This window comes from Diadema antillarum, unplaced genomic scaffold (genome assembly GCF_040938485.1).
Source record: "Diadema antillarum isolate AM-2024a unplaced genomic scaffold, OU_Dant_1.0 seq00000981_RagTag, whole genome shotgun sequence".
Lineage (NCBI taxonomy): Eukaryota > Metazoa > Echinodermata > Echinoidea > Diadematoida > Diadematidae > Diadema > Diadema antillarum.
The window spans coordinates 1,379,081-1,397,165 of NW_027271821.1; the positions used below are offsets into that span (position 1 = coordinate 1,379,081).

General features: G+C 39.9%; 2 protein-coding genes across 2 annotated transcripts; one reads left to right on the forward strand and one right to left on the reverse strand.

Annotated features, from left to right (window-relative positions):
* Window positions 1-4,145: 4,145 nt before the first annotated feature.
* Window positions 4,146-5,375, reverse strand: LOC139742145 (G-protein coupled receptor moody-like). Its single transcript, XM_071652714.1, has one exon. The coding sequence runs from the start codon at window positions 5,373-5,375 to the stop codon at window positions 4,146-4,148; it is 1,230 nt and encodes a 409-aa protein (XP_071508815.1).
* A 6,360-nt stretch (window positions 5,376-11,735) lies between these two features.
* On the forward strand, window positions 11,736-17,884 carry LOC139742146 (arylsulfatase A-like). Its single transcript, XM_071652715.1, has 4 exons — window positions 11,736-12,005; window positions 15,005-15,628; window positions 16,217-16,469; window positions 17,426-17,884. Exons 1-4 carry the CDS (start codon window positions 11,764-11,766, stop codon window positions 17,882-17,884), a joined length of 1,578 nt encoding a protein of 525 aa, XP_071508816.1. The 5' UTR covers window positions 11,736-11,763.
* The last annotated feature ends 201 nt before the right edge of the window (window positions 17,885-18,085 follow it).

Genomic DNA, 18,085 nt, shown 5'->3' on the forward strand with positions numbered 1-18,085 from the left:
ATTAACCTCTTCTGCTTCAGGTGTATGGTTGTCACCAACGCTTTTTTTTTTTTTCTTTTTTTTGTGAAACAGGTGAAGTTCTTAGAATTCAATGGCACTCTTATTTTTATCAAATTGTGATAAAAATCTAACCATTCTGCTTGTCTGATTTTATCATGTCTACTATGAAGTCAACTCGAACAGGGTGTACAGGATTTCACTATGACATTGTGACATCAAACAAACAAACAAACAAACAAACAAACAAACAAACAAACAAACAAACAAACAAACACGCGTATTTCATCAGCAGTAGATGTGTACTTGTCATAATTATGACAGGGCAGTAAATTCATTCGGTTCTGTTAGCCAACTGGTCTAATAGATATATGGTGCAACTATAGTTTTGATATAAGCTGCAAAATTTATAATGAGGTACATTTGATAGCAGAGAGAGACCTGCTACACATTCATTGATATGAGCCAGCAATCTGCTTTTAGGAAATACGATCAAGTTGTTCCAATCGAGTGTAAGCAGGCACGATAATCCATTATGCTTTCGTTATAGGGTGGTCTTTTGTTGGTACTCACGAACATGACAAAAGTGGATTGATATTCATGACGTTTTGGAGCTGCAACAAGTTTGATGAATTATCGATTTCAATTCAAAATTGAACACATACTATTCCCATCCATCAAAATGAAATGAAAATAATGTGTACTTTCACCGTGGCCCACATACATACGGATGTCATTCCATCCGCATCGCACTATGTTGACTACTAAGTGATTTATGCTGTTATACAGTGGGCGAAATCGTTTGGGAATGGCTTTCAAAGTACTACAGTATAGCGGATGTGTGTCAGAGATATGACGGGATTGTAGAGACATACACTAGAACACAAACTCGTCGTAGTCGCCCACGAAACTTAAGCTCTCCGCGCTCACGGAGGGTGGTCTTCCATAACTGTGAGGGGCAATTAAGGGCCGATTCTCTATTCCCATATCAATATACCACTTGTAAACGTTAATTCATGCATTTTGTGGTGTTTATTTCTCGTCACCTTCGAGTAACAAGGAGATTATCAACATGTTTGTTCTGTTTCTTTTTTGTGTGTGGCTCTTTATGCATTGCATAGCCCTAACAATAAAATCCAGAGTATAGATGTAGGACGTACATCATATCCAAAAAGGGTAGTAATCATTACTTTTTATATTAAAAAGTTACTCTTCCGTGACAAGTGTTTCAAGTGGCAAAGGATATGTAGATGGATGTGGGTACATAGATACATGGACAGATGGCTACAGAGACACAAACAGATTAAGGCTATACTATAAAATTATTGCGGAAGTACTGTATAATCGACAAAAAGGGGGAATTAAACGAGAGAAATACATCACGAAAAATAATAATAACAAACATCTTTGCTCCATATATAATATTGATGAATAAGCGTTCATCATCGTGAATCATTATGAATAGCAATCATCAAGGTAAATCAGTATGAATTATCATAATTTATCAACGCATCAAATGAAATACATTGATAATCAAAACACGTCACAATTTAGCATTAAATGCCTATTCAGTGTTATATTTTGAAGTACATAAAGTAAAGTCTTATATTTGTAAATTTTAGGTAGTATAAGGCCTAGACCTTCTATGTGTCAAAACCGACACTCATCATTACGTAAACAGAGCTCCTAAGTTTTTTTGGTTGCCACCTGGTTACTAATTACAAAGACTTCGGAATTCTGCTCCACACTTGGAAAGCAGCATACATTCTGCGGCTCAAAAATATTTGCAAAACCAGGTCTTAGAATAATATGTTCGTATAGCAGAAATCTCCGCTCTTACAATAGTAAACAATCAATCGTCAACAAAACAATGTCACCTCTCGGAGAAAGGTCTTTTATTTCTGCAGCTACCTAACATGTACATCTCTCATAAATGCTCTTCCTCTGAGGATCCGATCAGCAGAATCCATACTAACATCTGAATAAGAATCGTAAATCATATATGTTTGCATCTTGTTTTGGTTTAATATTTGCTGGATTTGTATGAACGATCTATATTTCTACCTCTCGCTTCTCTTTTCCACTATAATGATTATGTACAACCATCCAATCCGTGAAATGACGGAAGGAGCTCCTGATACCTACAGCAGCTGTAGCTGTTCTTCACCCTCTATAGGTGGTTCGAGTGCAAATTAGCAACGAAAACCCAAAAATGTGATACACACTATCTAAGGTCGCTAGCTTGGAAAAGGTTGATGCTCTCGAGTATAACCGCTTTCAATCGGACAAAGATGCGTAGATACAGAAACTACAAGAAATAAGAAAGTAGACATCTCTGTGTTTCAGTTCATCTTTGAGAATATACAGATTCACTAAATTACATGTACGCTATTGAGATGTATTGTACAACCCATGCCATGCTCCTATAAGCACACTATTCTTTCGGCCACGATAATGACCCATCGTCAAGTCCATCAAACCTAACGCAGTTACCTTAATCAACTTAGGAGAACAGATAAAAATGCAACATCCGATTGTTTTTCAAAATGAAAACTGCTTTGCACGAAAAGCTACCAATAAAGGTAAAAATGTCCATCCACTTAATTCCACTTGACAAAGACCACCTACGATTCTATTCATTATCAAGGTGCAAATAAACATCTTGCCTCTGCCTATCATTTGAATTGAAATTTGAAATTTGAAATGAAATTTATTCATATTCCACATGGTGGACATTATATGATAAAATATACAGGGTATAACACATCAAAACTATACAGAGTATATTACATGTATATACAAAATATAGTGTTTTTCTGAGATAGAATAACACCATATACAAATGTGGAGGGGACTACTTAGAAGCACTGCTTGTTAAATGTAGTCCCCCTACAGATTATAGACAAAATGATATCAAAGATAAGGCTGAGTGAAATAACAAAAACACCATATATACACTATTTACAAGGGCACATGAACCGTACTATGGATATACAAACAAGTCATGTATAAATTATGTTACAAAGCACAAGTTTATGTATAAAGTGTTTACAGTGTACATTATATACAGTGTACCATTAGAATAACGAATGAAACAGAAGATAACCTTCCGAGTATACTTAATGAAAGTACTTCTAGAAAACATTGATTGAAATATACATACGTTTTGTTACCATAAAACTGTTTATTAATACTTATCAAGAAACACATTTTTAGCTTATACTTAAAACTATTCAAGCTCTGAGCTTGTTTTAGTGAACGATCAAAGGAATTCCAAAGCTTAGGACCAGTAAACATGAAATTTCTGTTTGCAAAACTAGTTCTATTTTTAGGAAGATGATAATCATTCGCATACCTTGTTGAGTAATTATGTATAACATTATTTTTTCGAAACATTTCCTTAAATACAATAGGAGAAGCGTTAATTTCTACATTGTACATAAAACAACCCAGCTGAAGACGATATAAATCAGTAATCTTAAGAATACGGTTTTCTTTAAACAAAACATCAGTGTGTGATCTATAAGCGGTATTGCATATCAAACGCATCGCTCTTTTCTGCAAGAGAAGCACCCTGTCCATTTTAGATTGTATTGCATTTCCCCATGCCATTACGCCATAATTAAGGTAAGGAAGAATAAGAGTTGAATATAACATAAGAAGCACTGACTTGGGGAGAATCCGTTTAACGTGATTGATGATACCAATATTTCTTGAAACTATCTTACAAATATTATCAATATGACAATTCCAAGTTAGCTTATTGTCAATTGTAATACCGAGAAATTTTGTAGTCTTGACTTCTTTAATGACAGAATTATCAAATACCACTTGGTCAGGAAGTTGTTTAACAGAGTTACTGAATAACATGTAATTGGTTTTTTGTTTATTTAAAGATAATCTATTTGCTTTTATCCAATTTGTTACATGTGTAAGTTCTACATTTAAAACTTCTACTAACTTATTAGGATCACTGTGAGTATAGCATACGTTTGAATCATCAGCAAAAAGAATAAAAGAGAGAGAATTTATCGTCACTGCTACGTTAAACAAATCTGTTAAATGGGCATTCAATCTGAACATTCGTATGACAGCGAGCTTAAACTCTGGCATGCGAATCAAAGGTTTAAAGGTATATGTCGTCACTTCTATCTCTTAGTGAGTTTACGCGCCAGTCTTGAAGGTTGCTGTATGTCGGCCAGACGACAAAGTAGTATGGACTTGAAGACGGGCCGGAAGTGCGGGTGTTTGAAGCCGTTTATGATGGGATTTACACAGCTACTCATGGTTAGTATGACAAGGGTATATACGAACGGCTCTTGACACGACGGCAATGCAAAGCAGATGGTGAATGGGACGATACTGATGACGAACGCACAAACAACGAGAAACAAATTCTTCGTGATGTCGGTTTCGAGTGCTTTATTGTGCTTTGCTTGAGGGTGGTCTGTGACCGCACTACTGGCCCTCGTGCTGACGACTTCAGCATTTTCATTGTGTTGACATCTTGCCGGGATTTGCGGCGAGAAAGAGGCGAGGTGATTATGTTTTCCCGTCTTTACAACTGGCATCGGACTGTTGTCTGCTGCAGGAAATGCGTCAACAGTATTCCACGCCACAGGTACATGTATGTCACTACCTATGGACAACCTCCTGGGTGAGTGTCGTGTATGAAGCGAGCGACTGTGTGATCGTAATTGCAGGTTTATAGACTCATTTCGAAGGTCGTTCGTTACTGCTCTTGCATGCCGTCTGACAAAGAAATAGATCTTGACATAACAGCACAGCGTTATGAACAGCGCCAGGGCGAATGTACCGCCGATCAGAAATTTAGAAATTGGGTAGTCTTCGCGCCAAGCGCAAACACGAAAGCGAGGATAGTAATCAAGGGTAATGTGGCCAGTGAGAACTGCCACCCCAAATTCTGTGAGTGGAATCAACCACACGATCACGATCATGACAACGAGTAATGGGCGCGGAAACACTTGCCCGTATGCCGACTTCGAGCGTGTGACGACGATGAGGCGGTTGACGGCGATCATCGTCATCGTCAATATGCTGCACCCAAGACAAACGATTTCCAGCATCGTGATCACCGCGCAGAAACCATCCGAGGAGAGAAAGGACCGAGGGGAAGACGAGTCGTCAACCACGCCCGCTGCAGCCTGGAATGGCAGCGAGATGCTGGTTAGGAAGTCGGCAACGCAGAGGTTGACGACGAGGACGTTGGTCTGCGTCTGAAGCTTGCGACTGAGGAGCACGGCGAAAAATACCAACAGGTTGCCGATGACGCCGAGGAACGAGATCACGGAGAACATCAACGCAATGATGCTCTGTTGAGCACGGTCGTCCAGAAAGAACAGCATGATGGGCGTCATCATCGATGTTTTATTTGACGAACTGTTGACATCCATGACAAACGGAGGGGGAAGTGATAATGATGATGTAAATAATGGTGATGCTGGGTGTGAACAGGATTTACACTTGATTTATACCAACTGCTGCTCAGTGAAGAAGTAAGATGTGTTTGTCCAGATACTGTCCGCTAACTTTCGGCAGTCCGCCCTTGAAACAAAGCAGTCAAAAGAGGGAACAACAACGGCCGATTTCTTTGTCCAGTGACGGTAAACACTCTTATTTCAATGTTAACATTGGTCAATAGACGACGATATTTTCATTTTGTCTAACATTCACTGGGCAGAAATGTCGCAAAGGATTCGTTCATTTTGACTCACAAATTTCTTTAAAAGTTGGGTTTGTTGGTTGGCTCTCTTTTTTCCCCCAGCAAAGTCCATGATCTTCTGAATGCTTGTAAGCTTCGCAAAAATTCCACTGTAAAGGCGTTCAAAAACAGCATAGTGGTTCCATCAGGAAAAAAAATTTACAGCCATCGTCAAATGGTACATTTACACAGCTTCCAAAGATGTTCAGCATCTGCCATATTTCATATGTAGGCGCCCGAGAAGCATGAGATTGGTGAGAAATTGCCTACACCATGCCTGTATAGACATATACTTATCCTTTCCCGAAATCCTGGATCTTTATTTTGACAATTATTATGCTGACTTTTTCCGGGAAAATGATTTTCACGATGAAGGGGTGTGTGATTCAAACTCTTCTCTCGATTTGTCTGTATGCACGACCTTACCCGTCGAGATGCGGGGAACCATCAATGTTGCGCATGGCTGCTGCCATAATTCATTAAATGCAATGAGCGTTCGGTATAGCCTGACCTTCTAACTTACGTCGTTAATGCCTCTCTGCTCTTCGAAGCACAATTCGTGTGTGCGCGCAGTTGGGGAAGGAAATCAGCCACTAGAATATCATTAGCAAATCGCTTTCATTCACAGTCTTAGTTCAGCCTAACCGAACAGGATCTTTTGCCTAAAATAACCTATCACGGATAACATTGTCCACAAAATTCCAGTCGATTTTAATCAGCGGGAGTGAGAGCGTGATTGTAATAACCGCACAATCGCTCGTCCACAGACCAGCATACAGTTTGATCTGGTTGGAAACTTGACAAACATAGGAGAGGAATGTAATGCCATCAACAACGACAAGCATATATCGTCTAGGAATCAATATCAAGACTCTTTTCATCGCGCGCTTAATGATTATCGATTCAGTTTGTTGATTAAGTAATTTCCTTTCATTAGTGATATCTCACGCATGCTTCGTGGCTTCCTTAGAACCCCTTTGACTATCACAATATGGGTCAGACGATGAGAACGTGTAGGGGAGGCGTGGTTCCATTTTATGAGGACAGTGCAAAGACCTTGCTTTATCGACCTCGTTTTCAACGAGAAATTTCTATCATGAGTATTTTTCTCTTGTCTTGAATAATATTCAATCTTGGTTTGTCTTCCATCATTAAAAAAATGATGATAAGAAGACGGATAAACTGAAAGTTTGTGAAGAGACGATCCAGAATAAAACAAAAACAAAAACGTGAACTCCTGTGATGTATCACTTTAATGGAAAAGAAAAAAAAAACACGGCAGTAATTCATTATCGTGGAACAAGTAACTGATGAACCTGTCGTCGTTGGTATCGTTACTGTAATGGGCATTACCTATATATTATCACTTTAAATAATGAGATGCTGCCAGCCACACACCATTAATATTCCCATTATGTGACGTATTCATAATGACCCACTGGTCCACACTGAATGTAATCAATTAATGCAGATCGACGCGCGTGGTGCGAGAGATGCACTCACTCAAAGATGGGGAAGTGAAAAAAGACAATGGGAGAAGGGACGAGTAAACAGTCGTTTCATGGTCACATCTTGTAGTAAGAAGCTCAACGCCATCGATTAACCCTTTCGTACTGATGGAGGGCAAGGTTTCCATGTACATAGTAACGCAATGACTTTGAGGCAGTGATTCTAAGAGGGTTTGAAGAAAAAGTTCCGGATAAAAAGTACTGACCTGATTTTTCTTTCGTGCCATGCAATCAGATTATGATTGCTATAATGATCTGACGACTTTGCTTGTGGGAGAGTTGATGGATAAAGCATCGTCTTAGGAACTACTCCTTGCTCTTCATTATGTCTAACTTCACAAGCAATCAATTTAAGGGGATTCTAATAACCATCTTATCTTTAAGGTGTCTGGCAATTATACTGTGAAACGCGCGTTCAAAACAAAATACTTGCCTGAAACTTGAGAGTAACATAAAATCATGCCGTGATTAAAAAAAAATCACCTTCATTTCTACATTTCGTCGTCTATCGACAGCATAATCTGAGGTAAGTATTTAGAATTTAGTATGATCTAGAAGTGTAGTTTTGCAAGACACCAATGTGTTAGTTTGAGGAAAATGTGTTGCCATTTTTGTATTAAAACAAATCATTTAAGCTATGAAGGTCAAATTTGGTGTGTATGATGGTCCTTAAGTGTAGTTATGCAAAATGTCCTTTGTGTTTGTACCAGACAATGCATTGCCATGGTAACCACATTTTTTTACCCGAACCTTGTGGAATTCAGTGTCAACTCTGTAATTGTACAGTAAATTAAAATTATTCTGTTTTGAATTCGGCAAGTGCACAAACTTGGTATTAACGTCATTGCCCTCTTGACATCACAGGAAAATGTCCATTAATTGTGCACACCGTGCACTATTAGTAAGTTAATGATTCATTTTAACAAGGACGGTACGCCTCATTCTATGATGCGGAATGGTCGCTTGCTATAGTACTGAGTGATATAATGCATCGTTCAGGAGGTAAATTTCCCCTAGAGACTATACCCCATTATAGATGCTGTCAACAAAACTAACGATAGGGACTTATTAATGCGTGAAAGCCCTTATACATTGTAGAGTGAGCGTGGGCGTTTGCAAATTATAAGCAATAACATTATTGTCGCCTTGATCGCACTGTGAAAGAAGAGTGTTTTTTCACAAAATCGTGAAAAACCCGTCGACACGGGGATATTACTTCCGTTGTCGTCATTGTTCTTGTGATAGTTTGCACGGATTTTCAATGGTAGTATGATTTTACATGAGATGTCATCAATGTTATTATAACGCTACAATACATGTGACCTTATTATCAAAGCAAAACGAATTGGGGGAGTCCAATCTATCAGTTATTTGCTTGAAAAACAGAATGAAACAAAACCTCAAAATTTAAAAAAAAAAGTATTCACTGTGAAAAGTGATAATGTGTATACCTGTCATTTTGTCTAGGTTGGGACTGGCACTTAAAAGCGCCTTTTCTTGTGCATTTTCCGTCATTATAATATGAAACACTGCACCATTATCATGAGCCATAAGACACGCACATAACATGAAACGTGTGTGTATAAGAGTAATGACATCATCTTGATAGTAGCTCTTAATAAGCTTTACTGTTGTTTTGTTCTTTTCTCATCTTTTAAACATCGCATATAGAATTCATTTAATTTTTGTTTTATCGATTCTGCGTAAAAATGTATCCTCTGATAGCCAGTATATGTATGGGAACAAATATTTTCCACTAACATTACTTGACCATAATCACATCATTAATGCAATTACTTACTCATAAACAAGCATCCAATTGGTTAAGTTTTTATCTGAGCTATATATACCACACTTTGAAATGTGTCTGAAATAAATTAGGAAAGACATTTTTCTCTGTGTTTGCACTGACATTTCAATAGTTTAAGTCACAAAAATAAGACTGATTTATAATAGAATCTATATTATGATAATACATTATGTGTGTGTGGTGTGTGTGTGTGTGTGTGTGTGTATGTATAGGTATATATATCATATATGTGCAAACGTATACAATGTCTTTCTCTCTCTCTCTCTCTATATATATATATATATATATAATTATATATATATATATATATATATATATATATATATATATATATATATATATATATACATACATACATACACACACACATGACTGTAACCATTATTGTATGTATGATACAGGAATTGAACCTATGTTTCTATCTTTTTTCAATTTTTGTATGATACACAATACGTGTCTGTTGATGAGATGATGTTCGATCGCAATATTGTGTGTGTGTGTGTCTGTGTGTACTAAATGATTGATTTGTGCAAGTTTTAAGGTAATATCATAGGGCCTACGATATTGGACCTATTACATCACGACACATTATGCAATCTAGACAGGCAGGCAGATCCCGATGAAGGCCATGACAGACTGAAATCATTTCTTTCCAGTGTTCCACATCCTACAAGCTTGGCTTTTTAGTGGAACAATCTTTTCCGTCGTTATGATTACTTACTTTTTTTTTAGTACCATGACAAAGTGTTCATTTTTAAAAAATCTTTCGTGCATATACCTTATATTGTATTCGACAAACTGTATTATCAGATGAATGAAAGTCAAATTGACAATTTGTACTGCTTTGAATCATGTTTTCTTTTTCTTCTAAATAAATAAACTATTGAATTGAAAAAAAAAGAAGCTTTATTAAAGGGAAAAGCATGTAATGTGCACACTACCACTTTGTACACTTTTCCTATGATGAGCACGTTTAAAGACCCAGAAAGTTTGTATATATACATATATATATATATATATATATATATATATATATATATATATATATATATATATATATATATATATATACATATAAATATTCATCCATTCACTTATAATGTGAATTTTCTATCTGAACATTGCGGATAAATTTTGGAGGCCTTAATTTCTTGGAGAGCGTTTGACCCTTTTGTTTGTGTACCGGACCGGAGGGCCTAGGCAGATTTCTGTTCTGCTGAGAAAACTGCCCGACGTACTGAGCCGGTCAGAAGGTATCTCCTAGCCGACCAAACAAAGACCATCAATCGTTATTAAATTTTATGAGGAAAGTGACGAAACACATCTATTCGACGAAAAAAAAAAAGAAAAAAAAAAGGGGGGACCCAGCATAAATACTCACACCTGAGTGACACACGCCACAAAAACTGAAACAACGACAACAACATTATTGCGGAACACGGCGCCGGCGGAAGCAACGAGCTAGCTAGAGATTCATCCAATGCCAGACGCTCAGTCCCAGGTCTAAAGCGTGCGAAGCTATACCACCAGCAGTTGAAAAAGGTGACTCCTTTCATTTTTCGTGATTACCACGTCGACTTATCTAGAATTCATAGAGATATTACTGCGAGATTCTTGCTGATGTCTGTATTGATATTAATTTGCTCTATCGAAAGCAAGATATGCGCGCTGCGTTGATCGAAAAAATGGTCAGTTTTACGTAGCTAAGTCCCATCTATTGAAATATTTGTTGCAGATTAGCATCTCAGGTACCCTATTTGTTTAAACTTTACATGTAAATTAACGTTAGAGTAGTAGAATGTTCTATCGAAGAATGCTGGCGTAATGCCAGATCCATGTTACATGAGTAATGCTGATATATCTTTACGATTGGTTAATAACATGATTAACACGGTGCCATTTATTTGGACTACCACTGCACTGGCACTACCAGTGGCAGTGCATGGCAGTGGATCGTGGAGCTGGAGGTTCGTACTGGGTCTGTGGTCAGGTGGGGTTAAAATTATGTTATTTGACAATTGTTCTTGCCTAGAGAGTTAGACCACCCGCCATCTCAAGCTTAGATAATGATGTATGCATGTGCATATTCACTAGTCATGGGCCTAGGTTTTAGACTTCTAAACCTAGATTTTAGCTTTTAAAAATGTGGATTAGGGTTAACACGACACCACAGTCTGATAGAGATCTAGGGATCATGTAGACTTTGATGAGTCGGGTATCTGTCTACAGAAGAATACTAGATCTACTGTGCTGTAGTACTCAGTCCGTAGTAGAGTCTATTGTGAACAGTTGATTTTTAAGTACCATGGTCATGGAAATGCCTCAGAGTTTCACAACTGCAATTGATCTAATATTATTACAACCAAGGAAAAAGAGAACTCGGATCATTTGCAGAACATTCCCTTCCATTGTATAAGAGTTCATAAGACTTTTTTTTTTTTGTCATGGAACAACAACATGGTTTGAAGTGGCAATCCCAAATGCTACAGGAACTCTATTAAGCCATGTATATGTGGGCTATTTAGACACTTGAATATGTCTATCAGTATATCCTGAGTATTCAACAAGGGTTTGACTTTGATGTTAATGGATCATTAGAAAATAATCCCCAAATTAATTTGTGTCTACATTAATGCAATGTTGTAATTCTGTTTTTTACTGTCCAATGTTCCTCCAGAAAGTGAAGTTGCAGCCTGGACCTGTTGAAAAATAAAAGAAGAAAAGAAATGAGTGCTCTTCCATATTGGCACATCCTGCTTCTCCTACTGCCAGCTCATATAGTAGTAGGAGGGAGGCCAGGAGATAATCTTCCAAACATTGTCATCCTCTTTGCTGATGATGTGGGCTATGGTGACCTGGAGGTGTATGGCCATCCCACCTCTTCGACTCCAAACTTGAACAAGTTGGCGGAAGGTGGACTGGTCTTCACCCAGTTTTATGCAGGCTCCCCTGTGTGTAGCCCTTCAAGGCAAGTTAATTTTGCTCAGATCCATAGTTTGGTGAATCATTATCATTGTAACCCTTATTGTGCTTTCTTCACATCACTGCTTGGCCTATCTGCTGTAATGTATGTGACTCCAGGTGGAGCCCTCCACATAATGAGTAATAATGTGCCACTGCAAAGTACTGTGTAACAGGCTATGGCAATATACACACACACACACACACACATACAATTACACTGCAAGACACACTGGCTGCATGAGAGCCATAAGCAACATGGCTGAGCAAGAGAGTTGTTCTGAATAAAGTGCTACCCATTCGCCACCATGGTGTAACTGTCTTAGTATTGTCAACTTGCCTACCAAGCTAGCTAAGTTCCTATCACTATGCAACACAACTCATCTTGACATCTGTTGGCTCGCATCCCTTGCCAGTCAGCCAGCCATCCCTATCTAGTTACCCTCCAATGAATAGTCCATGCTAAAAATCATGATAGCTTTTTGTGTGTAGCTGTCCCATAATTTTGCCAATTGGGGTTTTGGGATGTGCATATATTGCACCCAAGAGGAGCATTTATTTGATAGTACAACAAGTATAGTAACTCTAATACCCCGTTTATACTAAGGAAAAAGCGGGTTCTGAAACCCCCTGTAGCCGCTTCGAGCAGGCTTTCAGCTCAGTATAAACAGACAGAATTCAGAAAAGGCGATCCGGTCGGGTCGGGTCCGGTCGGGTTCTGAAACCTCCTACAGGGGGAGGTTTCAGAACCCGCTATAGCAGGCTCGAGGAGGCTCGACAGCAGTATAAACGCTAGGGGGTTCGAAAAGCCGCTTTTTTGCCGACCCGGAAGTTATCACTGGAGATCATCGCGTGTTCATGATGTAAACAAGCAACTGCACCGGATCGCGAACCCACGTTGTTATAAATTCGCGCTCAGCAGTCACGTTTCCGCGCGAAAGTGATGCCACGAAAGGGCGCGCTGGTTTTCGGAGGGGAATTCGGTTACCATAGGAACGGAAGCCGTGACCCTGCTAAGACCCGCTCGGGCCTGCTTTCGCTCGCGCAGTATAAACAGACGAGAGCCCGCTTTTTCGTAGCGGGTTTTTGAACCTCCTCGAGGCGGCTCGAAAACCCGCTCGCAGTATAAACGGGGTATTAGATGATGTAGTAAGTTATGTCTGTGTAGCATGGGTCCCATGAAGGCTTATTTTCACATGCAGATAATTTAGTACCGTGGTATTTGGAGTTCTACAGTCCAGTACTGGTGCATCAGTAGAACATGCCCTACGCGCATACGTTGAAATGCTTGGCCTTTTCCTATTCGTCCCTCGCTGTGCGAATCTCTGCATACATAAAGCATAGGCACACTGTAAGCATTCGGTATAGTGGCACGGCCCGTCACTATACCACAGTTTTTGCACAATCACATGATGCAATCCAACCAATCACAAAGCAAATTTTACTCTACCTATTTACTGTATATGGGCTGTGATGCGAGAAAGGGGCCCTTAATGCTGTCGCGCACAAATGCCATAAAACGGCGTGCAGTTTGACAGAGAAATATGCCCTCAAAAAAGAAAATCAGCTAGCTACCTGCGCGCACATGCATTAATGCATCAAAAAGTTGCAGGATTTGGACGAAACATACTTTTTAAAATGTCAAAATTGGGAAAATTAAGAGTGAAATTTCAGAAAACGGTTTGCATTAATACTACAGAATTCATTCTACAATGTGGTGGTGAAAACTCAATTTCATTATTTTATGCCCTAAGGGCCCTTTTCTCCTGTTACGGCCGATATATACCATAATAACGGTACTTATATGCACATATAAACACAGACAAATACAAGTGTGTATATGTGTAGGTGGAAAAGGGCTGTGTAAGGTGTGCAAAGGTGTGCAATAGGAAAAAGTGCAAAGAATGAAAAAAAAAAAGTTAGTCATTTCCCTCACTGGATATTCAGGCCATGGGGTTGGATTGAAAAGAATAAAGTCAGAAAACATCAAGAACATTTTTTTTTTTTTGGTGGAAGTCTTGAAAGCATTCGCTTTCTTTAGTGGATTTTTCTTGTGCTTGTGTGTTCTACAAAAATTTTCACTTCTCATCTTCCTCTCTTCCCTAAATTGTCAAGAGCCTCTATAAAAAAAAAAAAAAATTAAACCTTTTGATCTGGAGTGTAAATGATTACTTATGAATTTTGTGACAGTGCGTTTCTTGTTATCGGGGATGAATACCTCAGAGATGACAACCAGTCTGTATCCGTGCTTCTTGTATTCATAATAGTTCAGAAGTTCACTGTTGTAACAAAATTGCTATTTTGTCCCTTCAAACTTTCAATATTAATATCATGGGTGAATATACTTTGGTGACAAAGGAATGCATATAGGCATTGCCCTGGTGAACTTTGCCAGAGTGTGTCCTATGATTTCACAAAGGGGTAGCAAGGTTTACCTCTGGACCATCCCCAAAGTTCACTCATCTGCTTTCCATCTGAGACCTCCTAGATCACTGGGTCCAAGTGACAGGAGCTGTGATACTCTACTTGCTTAGTAAGAAAAGCAAAATGTATTCACTTGCTTTTCTTTCTTTCTAGGGCTGCCATCCTGACTGGCCGCCAAGCTGTGAGATCTGGCAGTGCGTTTCTTGTTATCGGGGATGAATACCTCAGAGATGACAACCAGTCTGTATCCGTGCTTCTTGTATTCATAATAGTTCAGAAGTTCACTGTTGTAACAAAATTGCTATTTTGTCCCTTCAAACTTTCAATATTAATATCATGGGTGAATATACTTTGGTGACAAAGGAATGCATGTAGGCATTGCCCTGGTGAACTTTGCCAGAGTGTGTCCTATGATTTCACAAAGGGGTAGCAAGGTTTACCTCTGGACCATCCCCAAAGTTCGCTCATCTGCTTTCCATCTGAGACCTCCTAGATCACTGGGTCCAAGTGACAGGAGCTGTGATACTCTACTTGCTTAGTAAGAAAAGCAAAATGTATTCACTTGCTTTTCTTTCTTTCCAGGGCTGCCATCCTGACTGGCCGCCAAGCTGTGAGATCTGGCATCTACCCAGGGGTCCTCCTCCCAACCAGCACCGGGGGTTTACCTCTCAATGAGACCACCATAGCCGAGGTGCTCAAGACCAAAGGCTACAGCACGTCCATCGTCGGCAAGTGGCATCTGGGCGTTGGCAAGGACGGGATGTACCTACCGACACACCAGGGCTTCGATGAGTATCTGGGTGTGCCATACTCGCATGACATGTGCCCCTGTCACACTTGCTTCTACCCCAGTGATGCGTGTTGGAACACGTGTGACCTCAATTACACGGGCTGTCCACTCTTCCAAGACACCAACATCATAGAGCAGCCTGTCGACCTCCTGACACTAGACGAGAAATATGTGAGCCAGGCAAACTCGTTTATCGATAGAAATGCTGATGCCGGAAATCCCTTCTTCCTCTACTATGCCTTCCAGCACGCGCACCATCCCCAGTTCACAAGCCAGAAATTTCGGAACAGTACAGCAAGGGGCACATACGGGGACTCGCTGGCTGAGCTGGACTGGTGTGTGGGCAAGGTGTTGGCCCAGCTGAAGGCTAACGGTGTCCTGGAAAACACTCTCGTGCTCTTCACGTCTGATAATGGGTAAGTGTCTCTCACACTAAATGGAAATGTTTTCGTTTCAAGTATCTTATACTACAAGCAAAGAAAAGACAACACTTCTGCTCTTTCTTTTTTATCAGCCATAAAACTATTCTAAGTAAGGCATGATGCTGTATCTAAGAATACTGATGTAGGAATATTTGTCAGTGACAAAGGAGACTAGTTTGGTACATTTGCTTTCGATGTTGCCACTCTAGATCTCTTAAGAATGTGAGTGGAGTGTCAGTCTCATTCACTGACTTACACTGAAGATTTATGTGGAAAATTGTTTAGTTCCTGCTTCTGCAGAAAAAAAAAGAAGGAGGAGACCTTTTTCCCCAAAAATGGTAATCTGAAACATTTTCCAAAACAACTGGCCAATCCATTTTTCAAGATGGCAGCCAGTTTTTTGTTTGTTTTTTCAATGGCTCCAATGAATGGAAAAGTTGATTCATTAGTCTAAAATATCTAATAAAGAAAGGGAAAAAAAAGACAGATAGCATCAAGAATTGGAGCATACATGGATGCTGAACATGTGTTTTGTTTGTGTTTTTTCTTTTTCATTTTGCTTAATGTGACGCTTCCATGCAGACCCAGCCTCCGTAATGAGAACAGAGGGGGTAATGCAGGTCTTCTGAAGTGCGGCAAGGGGACCACGTACGAGGGAGGGCAGAGGGTTCCGGCCATCGCCTACTGGCCAGGCCGCATCAAGCCCGGCCGTACGATGGAACTTGCCAGCAATCTGGACTTCCTGCCCACGGTGGCCAATCTGGTAGGGGCAACACTGCCCTCTGTTGTCCTGGACGGGGTGGACATGGCTCCGATTCTCTTCGAAGACAATAAGGTATTATGAGTTTGAAGTGGTGAAGGTTTTTTGAAATACCCATGGTATGGATTGTATCATAGGCAAATGGAATGTCTGGAGACACACACCTAACTTTACACTCTATACTGTAGAACCAGAAATATTTGCTGCATGAAACTTTTGCGATTTGGAGCTGACGACCATTTTCATGGCATGAAACTTTCACAAGTTGCTATTGGCATTCAATGCATTGTGTAGACCAATGATTTTGCATGCATTTTATTTTTCAAACCTTGGCTCCCACCAGAATTCACTTAAGTTTCATAGATGCAAAACATTCTTGTTTTACAGTATACTGTCAGGAACTGATGATAGCCTGAGATGAAAGAAGTGGTGACTTCAGTTGCTGATGTTGGTGGAAATCAAAGTGATAGCATTGATAACAGCTGTGAGCATTGATGTCTTTCAGTCCAAGTTTGTGCAGTTATGTTCTACCCAATGAAAGGATAAGACTAGTGTATTACGTATGGTTAACAATTCTATGATATTCTATAGAGCATGCATATGTTCTATAGCACTTCCTGTCCATTCAGTAGAGATTAATGCAGAGGACCCCCTGCACAAGCATAGAGTGAATAAGATCAACAGAGTGCCCTTTGGATGTATAGGGAGCCCCCAACTGGCTAGTTTCAATGTTTGCCTTAATGTTGCACCGTTTATTCTATCAAAGTGAGATTTAGATGTTTCTGAACGGTGGAGACAAAAGTACCGCTCCCTCATTCTGCCATGCATAGAGACAAGTGCATGAAGAATGATGCTGATTTGATATTAAATGGGTGCTCAGGCCAACTCTTTCAAAAAGGAAAAAGAAAAAGAGGATAAAAATAAAATAGGTGCAAGTGTCAATGTTTTTGTCAGAACAATTCCTTGTGTAATAGTTGATCCTCTTAGACTAGCCTCGCTGAGTGTTTTCTCTGGTTTGCCTTTCATCACAGAGCAAACGGGAATCTTTCTTCTACTTCTTCACGGAGGCAAACCCCAAGTACGGTGTCTACGCGATCAGATACAGACAGTACAAAGCCCACTACTACACGCAGGGACAGATCAATTCGGACGACAAAAACCACGATGAAGACTGCAGGCCCTCCCACAAGCGGACCTTCCATGATCCTCCGCTGCTCTTCGACCTGGACCAGGACCCCAGTGAAAACTACAACCTCTCGTCAACGGACTACGAGGACGTCCTTGCGCGGATAAACGAGATCAAGACGGAGTACGAGCGCACCCTGGTGTGGGGCGAGTCTCAGACCAACAGAGCAGAGAGCACGTCGGTGGAGCCGTGCTGCAAGCAGGGTTGCTCTCCCTTCCCCGACTGCTGCCAGTGTCACAGGCTTCCTTTCTGGGAGAAGGCCCTCCCCAGATCTCACTGGACCAGGAACTCTAGTCTCCCATAGAGCCAGGTATCTCCCACTCATGGGCAGACTACTTTGTGAGGGGGTCTCAGGCGGAAATACGCTCAACAGAGTTTCTAACACTTCATCATCACCTTTAAATACAGCCAAGATAGGGAATATGTAATCTGTAGACCTTTTATGATTTCACTATCAGGATTGTTGTTGTTTTTTTAGAATGTTAGAAAGCACTCTATTGTCCCC